The sequence below is a fragment of the Spermophilus citellus genome, assembly GCF_964194105.1.
Source record: "Spermophilus citellus genome assembly, chromosome: 15".
Lineage (NCBI taxonomy): Eukaryota > Metazoa > Chordata > Mammalia > Rodentia > Sciuridae > Spermophilus > Spermophilus citellus.
This window is the reverse complement of record NC_138195.1, coordinates 51171915-51187507: the sequence shown is the minus strand read 5'-3', so window position 1 is coordinate 51187507 and position 15593 is coordinate 51171915. Positions and strand designations below refer to the sequence as shown.

Sequence of the window (15593 nt, the reverse complement as noted above, 5' to 3'; positions counted from 1 at the left end):
GTTTATTCCATTTAATAAAGTCAACTTTGTGTTCTTACAGTCTCTTCCAAAGTCTGTTCACAGCAGACAAGAGTCTGGTTAACATCAGGGACAATAAAGTGCTGAATCTCCAAGAATCTTTTTTTTTTTATATTTTTTAGTTGGACACAATATCATATTTTATTTATTTTTATGTGATGCTGAGGATCGAACCCAGGGCCTCACACATACTAGGCAAGCGCTCTACCGCTAAGCCACAACCCCAGCCCTCACCTACATTCTTTAAGCCTCAAAGCAATCAGGGCTAACAAGCAGATCCCTTTGGAAGCCCCCAAACTCAAGCCTAGCACAGCTGCACACATCCCAGCAACTCAGAAGGATGAGACGGCAAGTCTCAAGATCAAAGCCAGTCTCAGAAACTTAAGTGAGACACTGTCTCAAAAACTAAAAAGCAGGGTGCAGTGAAAACGTGCCTGTAATTCCAGAGGCTTGGGTGACTGGGTCAGTAGGATCACAATTTCAAAGCCAGCCTCAGCAATGGCAAGGCGATTAGCAACTCAGTGATACCCTGTCTCTAAATAAAATACAAAACAAAGGCTGGCGATGTGGCTCAGTGTTTGAGTGCCCCTGAGTTCAACCCCTAGTCAAAATAATACTAAAATAAAAAAGACTGGGGATATAGCTCAGTGGTAATGTGCTCTGGTTTAATTCTGGGTTTAAAAAAAAAAGTTAACCCCAAACAAGGGACCAAGTGACTTCCTGAAAAATAAATACCCAGATGGACAAAATAGCAGAATTGTGCAGAGACACAGGGCAGATGGTAAATAGGGGTACAGTCTATAGTGGCCTGAAGAACAAATACCCATCCTGAGAGATACAGCCAAACCTCTGACTGCACTGTCATGACAAAGGGCTTGGGACATGCTGGCTTGTGTATTTCAGAAAGCTGGAAATTTGGATCTCTATGTAAGTTGTTCTAGGTAAGTTTCAATTGCTATCCATGCCTAAGAAAGCTCACAGCTAGTCTGACTTCTATATTGCTGGAATCCAGTTCCAGGAAATTTCTCTGGGAGAAAAAAAAAAAATAGGCCCTTTCAAACTCAATTCCCCAGTCTCCGGCCTGCATGACTGCACATGTGGTCCTCCCTGAGCACTCCCAACAGAATGAAAGCCTTTGATGCCAATCTTCAGGTTCCCTGCAGCTAGCTGCACCTTTTTCACAGCCTAATACCCAGCTCATCTGCTTCCACCAGCCCTGCCCCTGAATTAACCATGGTCACCCCCAGCCAGCCCCAAGGTAATCTCTCCTTGCAATACTCCCAAGGACCTCATCCCATCACACACCCAGACTACCCAGCACTTCCCTTCTCCATTCCTGCTCCCATCCTAGCTGTCTCCCACTGCAAACTTTGCTTCTGCCAGGCATGACTTGGCCTCCACTGTTCACTTAAAAGTGCAAAGTCATCAAGTCCTACTCAACACCTCTTAGCTCACAAAGCTAAATGCCCCAGTCTTCCTCACTTTGTCCTAATGGCAGGCTCTCTGATCTCATTTCCTGTTCCTAGCAAGGAGATGGGTTCCCTAAGAGAGCCCACAGGTCCCACAACCCAAGTCTGCAACCTCAGAGCCACTAATGGTACAACTCCAAGCACACTGGAGATAGCAGGTTCAGTCCCACAACTTGCCTTGTGTCCAGGCCCTCTCCAGAACATTCCACCATTCTAGTAATCCTTAAAAAGGCCTTCTGCTTCCATGAATATGGTTTTCTCCTGGGTCTTCTTCCCGCCTAACCATCTAGGTCTTGCTCATTGATTTCTGAAGTGTTTACACACGACTCCCAGGTAGGCCCACCTAAGGTATATCAATAAACGTGACCTCCCAGAAAAATAAGCCACCAAAACCCCATAAATCACAAATGAACGTCTCCCTGGCCCAAACATAGAAGCTGACTCATAATTCCTATCCCCCCAAAAGGCACCTCTCCCCAGCAGGTAATCCTAGAAACCCCACCCCACCCATCTCCCAACCTCATACAGCTGACCTATAACCCAGGTCCAGGCCTTGTCTACCAAGGCAGTGCACACACCATACCCAATATTCATTAACTATAGTTGGCCCTCAAATTCCCCACTCAAATCACTCACCCCATACACCACAAAGACATGATCTAGTTTAACTTCTACTATAGACAGGAAATATTTATTAAGAATTAAGTTGGGGTCTAGGAATACTTAAAAAAGGGATTGATTTCAAGCACTTATTTATTTTCGTACCAGAGATTGAACACAGGGGTACTTAACCACTAAGCTACATCTCTAGCATTTTTTTTTAAATTTTAAGACAGGGTCTCACCAAGTTATTGAAGCTGGCCTACTGATCCTCCTCTCTCAGCCCACTGTAATCCTAGTCACCAGCATTGCAGGCCTGCTCCACCACACCAGCATCAAGCACCTGTTTTAGAGACCAACCTAGCATAATAAAGATAAATACTGACATGACCACAGCAGATAGGCCCACATAAGCCCTTGGCACACACTCCTGCTGCTAGGAAGGACAATCACTGCCCCATAGCACCCTGTTTTCACCAAATGCTTAATGAAACATGAACATAGGCAGAAATTAAAACCTGCCTTTATAACAACCCCCATTAAGCTTCAAATATATTTCAAATAACCACACATATGAAAAGGTTTTATAGTTTATTAATCCTCACAAAAAAGTCGCATAATCACCGCAGATAAAGTCATTGCAGAATCTTTACTCCTTTGGCTGTGAATCAAGAGAAAGAAATTTAGTCAGTAGCTGTCCCAAAAGTTCTTAAAAATTAAAAGTTCAGTCTTTAAATTAACACTCATGCAGAACAAGTATTAGTAACCTAGAAGAGTTGTGACATAACAAAACAGTAAGTATCAAAAAATAAAACAACATTCAAGTTAGGAATAAAATAAAAATGAGTTAAACATTACCATTTTAAAAACAAACCATGTCAGTTAGTGTTTTAAGAGATTACAACTCTTCAGAGAATTTGCAAATCTACTCAGAAACGTATTTCATGTGATTCTTTAAACTACTCATCAATAAATTAATGAGTCTAGTGAACTATATTAAGAGTTTGAATTATACCTGTTATCCAATCTCCAGCTCACTGAATCAGTGGCGGGAAAGGGGGAGAGGAAAGAGGGAAAAGAAACAATTCATTAATGGTCCCTTTTTAAATTCTAAAATAATCTGCATTTAAGTACATGCAATCAGATATTTATACATAATCATTTTGTTCTTTGTAACTGTATACAGAACACTTCTCCTTAGATACAACCACTAATTTTATTCCTCCCAATTTTATTTTAGTTCTAATGTTAACAAGGTTAACATAAATTCACAATGAAGGGATCATTATTTCAACACAGTACCAAGTCCAGGATGCCACTCCAGTGTGTGCATGGAGTGAACATACCTGAGCCTTGGTCCCTCTGCTCTGCTGAAGATCATGCTGGGAACCCTAACATCACCCACAGACCTGGGGCTCAATAGACTAAAATCGAACTCCAGTTGGTCTAAATGATCAGGCAAGGTTTTTTTCTTCTGTCTTGGTACTGCTGATACTGGAGAATGAACCCAGGGGTACTAAGCTACATCCCAAACCCTTTTAATTTCTTACATGGGTTCCCACTAAGTTGCCAAAGCTGGCCTCACTGGTGATCCTCCCACCTCAATCTCTCCAAAGTAGCTGGGATTACAGATGTGTGCTACCATGCGAAGCCAAGCAAGTCATATTAAAGTTGTCTTAGGGCCAGGCGCGGTGGCACGCCTGCAATCCCATCAGCTAAGGTTATTGAGACGAGGATCCTGCAGCCTCAGTAACGCTAAGGCGCAAATAAGCAACTCAGTGAGACCTTCTCTAAATAAAATACAGAATAGGGCTGGGGATGTAGCTCTGTGGCTGAGTACCCCTGAATTCAATCACCAGTATCCCGCCCCCCAAAAAAATCTGTCTCAGTTCAATACTTTGAAAGACACCATTCACAGCCATAAGAGGAGTACAAAGTAACACTGAAAAAGAGGCAGTTTAACTGAAGTAAAAATGCCACAATTGCTATTCAAATAAGACTACTTATGCCTCAGTTGAAAACAACTCTATTGCACCCAAAAGGTAAGAGCAAAAACCAATTCTGACTTATTTTTTAAACAAGCGTGTAAGTGCTCATTTATACATTCATTTTCCAGCTGGCTTTTCAGAGCAGTGCCACTAAGATCAGCAGCACAATCTGAAGCAGGAATAGTGATGGATCAAGTCCCCACAGAAAACCCTCCACATGTGAGGGACCAAGAGACTGAATGTAGAGGGAAAAAGAAAGGCTGAGCACAAATTTTGACTGCCTTTTTTGCAACTTCTATGACCAGATATGATCAACAGGGAGAGGTGAGTAGTGAGTACCACAGTTCGTGAGCAGTGCTGTTCATTACTTAAGTCTGTGGTGCTGGGAAGACAATGACTATAGTCCCTGGCAGGCAATAAAAGGTTTCCAGTCTTGCCTGGCAAGGAGTCAGAGGGCCGTAGCCACCACCATTTCAAAGCCATACTACCCGCCACCCCACACTTAGCCCGCTTCACCTTACAAAATTTAGGCTGTTTAAAAATGTGTCTCAAATGGAGTAGTGGACCATTCTGACCAGTTTGTGGGAAAAAGTGTTATTAGACTTTGATGTGAATATAGTTATCTCAAAAAGTTTTGTATTTAAAAGGGAACACCAGATACAAAGCCAGAGATTAAGTAGTAAGCAATAGAAATGGTAAATGGTGGCTTTAAGTGACTGCTACCAGGGTTTGTCAAATTCCACAGTCCAGCCAAAGAATCCACTGGTCTCATAGCTCCAGAAGGAAAAATCCCAGATGAGGGCCTTCCCCAAGCCAGTTTCTGAAGTATGTGACTCTCTGGGACAGAGCATTTCTCAAGTACAAGTTAAAAGGATCTCAATGGACAGGGCACCTACCTTCCACCAGTGAATCACTTTACACATAACATGCATTTTTGAATTTCTAAAATAAACATTAATTAGCTTTTCCCCCTTCCTATCTCAAAACATAGCATTGACATTATTATAGACCATACTTATAAAACTGTCACCCAAAAGCCAACATGCAAAGCATCAAAGCAAACTCAGTGAAGGTGATGCATCCCCACACCGTGCTCACAATCTCAGTACCTGCTAGACACTTCATTTCTGGTGAACAAGAAATCCAAGAAAGTAGAGGGAAAAGGCGAAAAAAAAAAAAAGTTCACAGAACACTTGATTATTAGGAACCCAACACCTTAATTCCAATCGACTATTTATAACTAGCTAGCAAAGCTGGTAAAAAGCTGCTACCATTAAAATCACTTAGATCTTGGCTAACTGGAGAGGAAAACATTCCTGAGATCAGGAACCCTTTCCAGCATGCCAAGAAAACATGGGCCACATTGTTCCAACTGTTTCTTAAACCAGTGTCCTCGTTGAGAAACTAAGTTGAATTCTAGAGATCTGCTTCCTCTAACAGTTCAAACCAATCAGCAGTAAAAGAAAAACCCTGATAGGCCTTAAAAGGCGCTCATCAGGATCACTGGACCAATGTGGCCTTCATATTGTACTAATCTATGAGCTGACAGGGGGTGGGCCAAGCTACGCTACTAAAGGATTAAGACACTACTATGCTAGGTAGCTTCTTAAAACATATTACCTTCTGTAATCCAGAAGAGGAGGAAAAAAAGATTAAGAAAGATTATTAAAAAAAAAATAAATAAAACTCCTCCTTTCTAGAAACTAAAGATCTACAGCTGATATTTGTTTTCCTTGAACTATACCTTTTTGCCAGCACCAACATTGGCCTTCGCAGTCCCCCTGACTTTCTTCATTCTGTTCTTGCGTTCCTTTCGCTGTTTTCTTGAGGTCTTCTTCTTTTCATACAGGCCATGCTAAAGGTGAAAGAAGAATATCTCGGTAATCTGTAAACATTAACTAATCATTATCTACTTACCAGTCTTATATGGAAACCAACTAGATCCAGGGTTATGAAACCTTATTCCAAACCTACTTCTTTTTGCACTACCAAGACACCTCCCAACTGGCTTCCCTTTCAGGGACTCTTGAGTCATTTCAATCCCTACTTCTGAGGACTACAAAGCATTTACCAAGAACTTCCTTGGGCTGGGGATATAGCTCAGTTGGAAGAGTGCTTGCCTCCCATGCACAAGGTCCTGGGTTCAATCCCCAGCACCACAAAAAAAAAAAAAAAAAAAAAAAAAAAAAAAAACTTCCTACCATGGAGATTCCAACCTTCTCATCTTTACTCTGGCCATCTTTTACTTGCTGTTTCTGCTGCCTAAACATTGTTTCCAAATCTTCACAAAGCTTTTAGCTTCAAGTCACCTCCATAAGACCTATCCAGAACACCCAATTAAATACAGTGCAGCATCTGCATACTACACACAACAATTTCCCTCTTAGATGTATGGGAGGATTTATCTTATAACAGGGAGTAAAATGGCCTAAAAAGGAACAGAAAAAAAATAAGATGAGGTAATGTTTCTTTACTAGAATGTAAACTAGGTAGCTCGTCCAGTTCACTATTGTAGTGCTTGGTGTTCATTAAATGATCAAAAATTTTCATGCTTACTGGCTACCAAAGGGATTAAGTCCAAACTCAACAGGGTATTAAAAGATCCCACAGAATTTGGTCCCAGGTTACTATTCCAAACCCATCCCTCTACTTATTACCATTAGCCCATCTCCATGAGCACTATTTTACCTGTCCTTCTTCTCAAGTGCCAGACTCCAAATCTGAACCCCAAATCTGTGCTTTAACTGGAACCTTTTCTCTTAACCCTTTAAGAGATCTTAGGACAGATGTTCCTTCCCACAATGCTTGGTCTTGCTCATTCTATTATACAATGCTACTGTCAAACAAAATAAATAAACAGCTGTCAAAAAATAGCTGTCAAACAAAAGACACCTACTCTTGCCAGTCTATGTTTGGGTTCATTTTTCTTCGCATAATCCAAGGAATCATAAATCATGCCAAAGCCAGTTGTCTTGCCACCTCCAAAATGGGTTCTGAATCCAAACACAAAGATGACATCTGGTGTGGTCTTGTACATTTTGGCTAATTTTTCTCGAATTTCTGTCTTAGGTACTGTTGCTTTCCCAGGGTGAAGAACGTCAATGACCTAAAAGAAAATACTGAGTTTAGCATTCATCGTATTAATATATCTTTAACAAACAATTAGCTGAAATTTAATGTGCCCTTCCTTACCATTTGTTTCCGCTGAAGCAGTCGGTTGGTCATGAACTTCCTGGTCCGGATAGTTACTGTGTCATTCTGAAAATATAACACACAAGTTAATAGAACTACAACTTTTCCTTGATATTGCTATTATTTTCCAGTATCTAGAACTATACTAATTTGGTACCATTCAAGCCCTGTAGCCTAGTATTTACAGTCAAATAATATTTAAGACAATTCCTCAGTTTCAGTACTGCAAGCATTCCACAGCCACATGGGTATGGCAAGAAAGCTACAACTAAAACAAAAAAAATTAAAATAAACAAATTACCATCTCCACCCAAGGTAGAGTGCTGAACTCACAAGACATATATAACATACACAAAAAAGCACTCCAGTTTTCTGTCAATCTGAAAATTTTATACCATTTTCAAAGTTAGGGATATCACTCTGGAGCAGTTGCTCAACCTCAGCACTATCAATTTTTTGGTTTGGATAAGTCTTTGTGGACTGTCCTATGTATTAGGATAAGAATCCCTAGCCTCTAACCATTGGCAATCCCTTTGAGCTACCCCTGCCTCCACATTGTAACAATCACAAATGCTGTACCCAGACTTTGCCTCAATTAGAGGCAAAAATCACGCTCAGATGAAAAATCACTTCTACAGTGCTTTGCAGAAACCCATTTACAACATCCTGAACAAATGTGAGATACAAAATGGTCCATGCACTAACTGCATGCAATCTTCCATTCTAGAGAAGCAACCGAGCTCATTAGGAAACCATGTTCCTTTCTGAAAGACAGCTCTTACATTTAGTAAATAATTGCCAAGAAACGTGGACATTCAGCAAAATTAAACAGTCAGCTGACTGAAGAGTAAAATTCTACCAAAAAAAGGAGAGTTCTTTCTGGGCAGCAACTGACTTTATAATAGACTTTCCACTTCAGTTTGAGAAAGATACTCAATTCATCTCAATGGCATTTGATCTTGCAGGGAAAAGAGCTTCCAGGTGGAACTAAAATGAGGTGCTGAGCTCTTAACGACGGAGGTAACTGGTGGAGGCTTTGGGCAAGCCCACCTTTTTTTGGTGGCATTCCTTTCCAATACCTCAGATTCCCTATTAAGAATCAGGAGGATCCATGTGGCCGACAAAGTTTTCTATTTTACACGTAGAAACGATTTCAACTCGCCCAGACGCCGGCAGCACCTTCTTCACGATGCAGGCAGAAACCACCTGTAAGCTGCCCACAACGATTAGGGACTCAAGGCGGCAAGACGTTCCTCCTAGAGTCTACACCCCACCCATCCATTGTGCTCGAGGTCGACAAGCGCAGCGGTGGCTTCCGCAGTCCCCAGGCCGCGCAGCCCTAAGCCTGGCATGTCCTGGACAGCAGTGCAGCCCGCCAGCCAGCCCCGACTCCGCGCCACAGTTCCGGAACCCTGAGCAGTCAGTCTCCATAAAACACCACCAGAGAAGAGGAACGGGACTTCGAGCTGCTGTAGCTCCGACCGTAGGACTAGGGGACGAAGGATGGCTCAGATTTGGGGTGGATGACAGCAGAAGTCTGGAGAGACTCACCATGATGGCGGTAGACGTTCAGACACCCAGGGAGGAAAAGGGAACCTTTTTCCGCCGGCCAATCATATCAACGCGCATGGAAGGACCCCGAGCGGCGCCGACGTGGGGGCGTGGCCAGGTCAGGGGCCGACTGCGTCAATGCCTGTTTGAAATTGCCTAAAGCTCCGCCTTATTGACCTTTGGCCACACCTCTAGGCTTCGAGAGGTTCACGCAAGCACGTGTTCCGTTTGCGTTCCAGTCGTTTTGTTGAAAGAGTCTCTCCAAATTTAATTAATTAAGTTTCAAATTGTTTCCATATGAGTTGGAGGAGGTAAACCTGGAAGGCATCTTAGGAGACCCTCCGGGAAGCTCTTCCTTTTACAGCTTGAGAAACAACAGAAACCTTGACTTCAAAATCTCTGTTAGTGCACAACGCAACGTGTTATTATAACTAAGAATTAACTTTTTGAGAATTTTCTGGAAATTCTCTGATTAAATTTTTTTTAACTCTTTGCCCTTTTCCTGCAACCTATTCCTTGCACAGACTGGGCTTTTTTTTTTTTTTTTTTTTAATATTTATTTTAGTTCTCGGCGGACACAACATCTTTGTTGGTATGTGGTGCTGAGGATCGAACCCTGGCCGCACGCATGCCAGGCGAGCGCGCTACCGCTTGAGCCACATCCCCAGCCCCAGACTGGGCTTTTAATAAGTATTTGCTTGATCCAGAAATTCGTTCTGCTAACAATGTGACAGATGGGTAGAGAGGAAGAGTGTGAGTGCATGTTCCAAGGACACATTAGGAAGAATTTCTCAAAGGTTGGTTTGGACAAGAGTTCGAAGGCTGCTTTTCTAAAGTCTTAGGAACAGTAAAATTAGAACTCACTGAGTGATGACTAATGTGCCTACATTCTAATGACTCCACCTTTATTTTTCCACTCGACCTCACCAACTCTTAAGAAATAAGGGACTCACCCTTTTTATAGATGGGAAAACTGGGATTCGTGAAGTTAAGATCACACAGCGCTTAAAAGGTGGTTCCTAAACTGGACATAATGGTGTAGACCTATAATCCCAGCTGCTCCGGAGTCTAAGACTGGAGGATCGTGAGTTCAAAGCCATCCTCAGCAATTTAGCGAGCCTCTAAATAACTTAGCGAGACAAAAGGGCTGGGGATGTGGCTCAGTGGTTAAGTATCCCTGGATTCAATCCCTATACCCCTCCCCCGCCAAAATGTAGTACCTAGATGTCCATGATGGCAATTTGCTTTTAATCTCTAAATGATAAACTCATTCTTTACACAAATCTTGTTGGTAGAGGTGTCCTTTTGTATTCTTAGGGGGTATTCCATGACCTCCTTCTTCTCTCCTCCCAGGTTACCAAAATCCATGGATACTCAAGTCCCTTATATAAAAAGTGGCATAGTATTTGCATTAACATATAACACATGCACATCCTCCAAATGTACAAAGGTTTTTGTTTGTTGTAAAACAAGTGTCACTGTGTTATCCAGGCTGGCCAGGAACTCCCAGGCTCAGGGAATCCTCCCTCCTTGGCCTCTGGAGTAGCTAGGACTGCAGGGATGTACAAGAACACCTGACTTCTCTTTGCTTTATTCACTGATTTATTTTTGTGATGCTGGAGATAGAACCCAGGGCCTTCTGCATTCTAGAACCACCACCCCCATCTTTCATATGTGCAGATGATTCTTTTTTTTTTTTTTTTTTTTTTTTGGAGAGGGGGAGAATACCAGGGATTGAACCCAGAGAATACCAGGGATTGAACCACTGAGCCACATTCCCAGCCCTTTTGTGTATTTTATTTAGAGACAGAGTCTCACTGAGTTGCTTAGGACCTTGCTAAGTTGCTGGGACTGGCTTCGAACTCACAATCCTCCTGCCTCAGCCTCCGGAGCTGCTGGGATTATAGGCAGGTGCCACTGCACCTGGCTGTGCAGATGACTCTTTAACCTAACTCTAGGTTACCTATAATACCTAGTACAATGTGAACTCTATTAAATGGTTGTTTCCTTGTATTGATTAATGAATAATAAGAAAAAATTCTGTATATTTGTTCAGTATGTAATTTGTTTTTAATATTTTCAATCTGTAGTTGGTTGAGTCCACCACAGATGTGGAACCCAAAGGTACATTTGTCAACATTACTCCAAAGATATATTGGGAGCTTGGCTTCTACAATAGGTTAAAATTCTGATTTTCTTTTTGTCTGTGACATTTGAGTTTTACTAGTGAGGCTCTATGGCATCTGGAAATTATAATGAAATTCCTTCTTCAAATTCAGAGGTTTGGGGTTCAGTTTAGTTTCTCACAAATAGTAAGGAATTGGTTCTAGGTTCTGTACTCCCAAGCCCTGGCAGTGTGATTTCCTTGCCTGTTTTCTGAACTAAGATATCACAGTTGGCTCATCTTCCACAGATTGTAACAGACTATAGACAAGCAATTTGTTTCTTCAATATACAAATGATCTTTCCTTTCCCTTCTCCTCATTTCCCTCGCTCACCATGGCTCAGTTTTCCCTCAGAACTGCCAGATTTTAGCCAAGCATAGCAACACATGCCTGTGATCCCAGCGACTCTGGAGGCTGAGGCAGGAGGATTATAAATTTCAGGTCAGCCTTAGCAATTTAGAAAGACCCCATCTCAAAAATAAAAAAGTGATGGAGATGTAGCTCAGTTGTAGAAAGTTTGCCTAGTATGTGCTGGGGTTCCATTCTCAGTATCTTAAAAAAAAAAAAAAAAAAAAGTTATACTTCTCCTATGTCTGAAGGCCTGGCTAGGTGAACCTGAAATAAGGTTTTTTTTAATTGACTGCAAAATATTGGTGTAATTTGAAGGAGGAGCCACAAGGTGGCGGTGTACGAAGCGGGTATAAAGTGGTTTGTAACAGGCTTCTCTTGACAGACACGCGGAGGAAGAGGAAGTGAGCACGTGGGGAGCTCTACGGTGGCCGAGAGGTGCCACGGTTGTTTTAACCGTGTGTTCAGAAGCACTCCGGGAGGCGTAAGAAGCATCAATTCTCTGATCCGAGTACCGAGGAGGGCTCCCGGACTGCCGGCACCATGGTGAAGGAACAGTTCCGGGAGACGGATGTAGCGAAGAAAATGTAAGATGGAATAAAAAAGGGAGAAGGAATGAGAGGCAGAGGGGGCCGAGGTTAGAGGTCCCTTAACTCGAAGGGTCACAGGTGAGGGACTCTAGGAGGAAAGCAGGTTTGACCAAGGGTCCGAAGTACCAGGGAGGGTCAAAGAGCACTGGGCAGGCCAAGGGAATTTCGGCACCTGGAGGTCCCTGGACTTGGGCAGAGAAGGCCGACGGCCTGAGCCTGGGCCAAGGGAACAACCTGGGTCGAAACGCGGGTCTCCCGGAGTCATGTGATGACACCCTACCCCCAGCCTTTTTTTTTCCCCCCCATCGAACTCTTTCCCTAGCTGTAGCCAGGAAAGCAGTCCGGGGCGGGGACTATGTCTGATGTGAGTTTTGCCGCAGAGCGCATGACAAGGAGGCAGTATTTGCTGACCCGAAGGATGGGGTTGTCAGCTAGAAAGCTTGTATCACAGTTCAGTGGGTGACAGCCTCAGCAATGAAACCGCTAAATGAAGCTCTCCTTCAGAGCTTATATTTTGGCAGTGGCCCCCGATTAGAGTTCTCAGTTTAAACGTGAATCCATCATTTTTGCAGCAGATACTCAGAAGGATGTTGTGTGCTGGGTGCAGTGTTGAGCATTAGAGATAAGGCATGATCAGAGTTGAGCGCAGTGGTGCAACACCTGTAAACCCAGCAACTGGGGATGCCAAGTTCAAGACCAACTTCAGCAATTCAACAAGACCCTAAGCAACTTAGTAAGACCGTGTCTCAAAATAAAAAGGACTGTGATGTAGCTTAGTGGTAGACACCCTTGGGTTCAATCCCCAGTACCAAAAAAAAAAAAAAAAAAGGACAAGAATATGACCTTTGTTGTCTAGTTGGAGAAAGTAAAAAGGTCAGCAGGGTAGGCAGAGAGGGTTTTGAGAGCACATAATGGGTCCTGGCAGAAAAAGGCAGACCAAGCAGTCTTCTTCAAGGAACATACTGGAAGGTGTGATGAGAACAAAGCAGGAGATTTGAAGCTGTGTGAAGGAGTCTCCTCACCCACAGCTATAGAAGGCTGACTATATCTATTTATTATTTGTCTTCACCACTCTGAACTGAACTTATTTATCTTGTCTAATCTGAATCTTTAGCACCTAGAGTGATGTCTGGCCCATAGCAAAAACTCAATCTATTGGAAGAATGAATGAAGAGCAAAATATGGGAGGGAAAGTATCCATTTTAGATATGGCAAGTTGAGATGCCTGTGAGATATACAAGTGGAAATGTCCAGAATAGGTGTCTTGTACAGGTTTCCAATAGAATGGAAGTGGCTGACTGAAAGAGATTTGACAGACATTGACACATAGTCAAGTTATGTAATCACTTAGGAGGAATGTATAGAATGCAAAGAGGACAAGGATTGTAATCCTTGGTAGGGTCTACCACGCGGCCTGCGCAGTGGTTTCATTAATGAGGTTCTGGCATTCAGTTAGTTAGAAGAGATCAAAATAAAACACACAGACAGTACCTTATTTTAATGCTAGGTCCAAGACGGCTCGCCTCTCTCTGTTTCCCTCCTCAAGCCGCTCAGCAGGGCAGCGAGGATTACTCTGGGCTAGCAGGAGAGAGAGAGCGAACATGCCGGGGATCAGCCTTTTATTTGGGGGAAACAAGAGATTCAGGGGAGAATTCCATCCAATGAAGGTTGAGGGGGGGCTGTACTCCAAGGTCAGGGTCAGTGATTGGGTCTCCAGGGTCAGTGGTTACGCACACCCCCACACGGATGGGCTCTCTCATCAGGAAAGGGTCGGGGATAACTCCGACACAGCCAGAGTGCCTCAGGCCCTTAACGGGAGTCACCTAATCACGTGTCAGAATGGCTCCCCACAGTAGGGTGGGCCTCTAAAAGAAGGCATAATTAGACAGGGGAGGAAAACTCAGAGTATGGTGTCCCTAGAACCCAGAGAAGGAAGGACTTCAAGATGGAGGTGGGGAGGAGATGGACTGCTAATGCCACAAAGCAATAAAATGAGGAAGGTCTTACTAGATTCTGCAGCAAGCAGGTCACCTCTATGACCTTGGTGAGAACCATGCATTAGATAGTCTGGTAGGACAGAAGGATGTTTTGAAGGAAAAACAGCAAAAGTTTGAGTATATTTAATATTGATGAGGAAGAGCTTAAAGAGAGAGTTGGAAAGGCAGTTTGGTGTGCTGCATGATCACAATTTTTGGTTACAAGTTTTGATGTTGTAACTCCCATTTCTTTCTATTCCAGAAGCCACATCTGTTTTGGAATGAAGTCACCTGAGGAGATGCGCCAACAGGCACACATCCAGGTTGTGAGTAAGAACTTGTACAGCCAGGACAACAACCATGCCCCCTTACTGTATGGGGTGCTTGACCACAGGATGGTAAGTCTCCTTCCCCTCTAAGTGCCTAAGTCTTGACCTACTGATTAATCTGTTGACTTACAAGATTGGAAGTAGCCGGGGCTTCTTTCCTTCCTGGCTCCCCTGCATATCTCAGACAGTTTGGGCCTCCAGCCATCCGTTAGCCAGATGTGAATACACTGTAGCTTCCGTTTGGTTCTGATGCTGAGTCATCCACCAGGTGTGAGGACTGAGTTCCCATCCTATCCAGTGGTCTCTGTTGATCATTTGCTGTTTTCTTCCAAAGGGCACCAGTGAAAAGGACCGTCCTTGTGAAACCTGTGGAAAAAACTTAGCTGACTGTCTAGGTCACTATGGTTACATCGACCTGGAGTTGCCATGTTTTCATGTGGGTTACTTCAGAGCTGTAATAGGCATCTTACAGGTAAGCACACAGATCCTAATTTCCAAGAAATAAGTCCTATTTCCAAGAAATAAGTGATTGTCAGGGTCAATGGAGTGAACCTTGAAACTATGAGCAATGAGGAATGCATATGGGGAAATTTTTATACTAAATACATCATGTTTTCATCTTGTACTACATTAAATTCACTTAAGGGTTCTTTATTCCCCTAGGGAAGGTGGTAACTATACATTATAAAAAAATGCCAATAATAATAATCTAAACAATACTGAGCATCGCAAAGAAAAAGAAGTTAGCAGAAACCTTACCACCTTGTCATTAGTCCTACTAACATTTTGGGAACACAGTCTGCCTCTCTGTGCAGATCTATGTGCAAATCTGTGTATGATGCCAACCAGTCCCATCTACAGGACAAGAGAATGTCATTTTATAAAGGAAAGAATTCATCTTTTTTTATCATCTGTTCTGCTTAATTTTTAAAAGATGATCTGCAAAACCTGCTGCCATATCATGCTGTCCCAGGAGGAGAAGCAGCAGTTTCTGGATTACCTAAAGAGGCCTGGCCTGACCTACCTTCAGAAGCGAGGCCTCAAGAAGAAAATCTCTGACAAGTGCCGGAAGAAAAGTATTTGCCATCACTGTGGTGCCTTTAATGGTGAGTGGAATACACAGGAGGTTCAGTGACAGCCCTTTTCATTCACTCAATCTTTATCTTATTAGCTTTATGTTATATTTGGGAGTCAGTTTTTTTCCCCTTTTAAATTAGGCGCAGGAGCCTAGCAACAAATGTACTATAAGGAAATGCATCTCTCACCTTTCATTGCTATAGTAATTTTAGCAATTCCATTAACTAGGCTGTAACCTCTGGCCAGCCTAAAAATTGAATTTTTTAATCTTTGGTAAATGAATGAACTCT

At 42.8% G+C, this 15593-nt stretch overlaps 2 protein-coding genes across 6 annotated transcripts in view; one reads left to right on the top strand and one right to left on the bottom strand.

The window, feature by feature from the left end:
• Nucleotides 1-2664: 2664 nt before the first annotated feature.
• Nucleotides 2665-8914, bottom strand: RPS24 (ribosomal protein S24). Of its 3 annotated transcripts, XM_081267525.1 has the most exons (7): nucleotides 8819-8914; nucleotides 7268-7333; nucleotides 6972-7181; nucleotides 5820-5930; nucleotides 5185-5202; nucleotides 3103-3124; nucleotides 2665-2748 (listed from the first exon to the last, which is right to left on the bottom strand). In XM_081267525.1, exons 1-5 carry the CDS (start codon nucleotides 8819-8821, stop codon nucleotides 5197-5199), a joined length of 396 nt encoding a protein of 131 aa, XP_081123651.1. In that variant the 5' UTR covers nucleotides 8822-8914; the 3' UTR covers nucleotides 2665-2748; nucleotides 3103-3124; nucleotides 5185-5196. The 3 variants fall into 3 exon arrangements, with proteins under 3 accessions (XP_081123651.1, XP_081123652.1, XP_081123653.1); XM_081267526.1 differs by lacking the exon at nucleotides 3103-3124 and having other exon boundaries at nucleotides 5163-5202; XM_081267527.1 differs by lacking the exon at nucleotides 5185-5202.
• A 2828-nt stretch (nucleotides 8915-11742) lies between these two features.
• The window catches only part of POLR3A (RNA polymerase III subunit A), a 41893-nt gene continuing 38042 nt past the window's right edge, over nucleotides 11743-15593 (top strand). For all 3 annotated transcript variants that reach the window (XM_081267174.1, XM_081267173.1, XM_081267172.1), the window contains exons 1-4: nucleotides 11743-11918; nucleotides 14160-14295; nucleotides 14561-14698; nucleotides 15161-15332. In XM_081267174.1, the coding sequence (XP_081123300.1) occupies nucleotides 11875-11918; nucleotides 14160-14295; nucleotides 14561-14698; nucleotides 15161-15332 (490 nt within the window). In that variant the 5' untranslated portion in view covers nucleotides 11743-11874. The remainder of the gene's footprint in view (nucleotides 11919-14159; nucleotides 14296-14560; nucleotides 14699-15160; nucleotides 15333-15593) is intronic.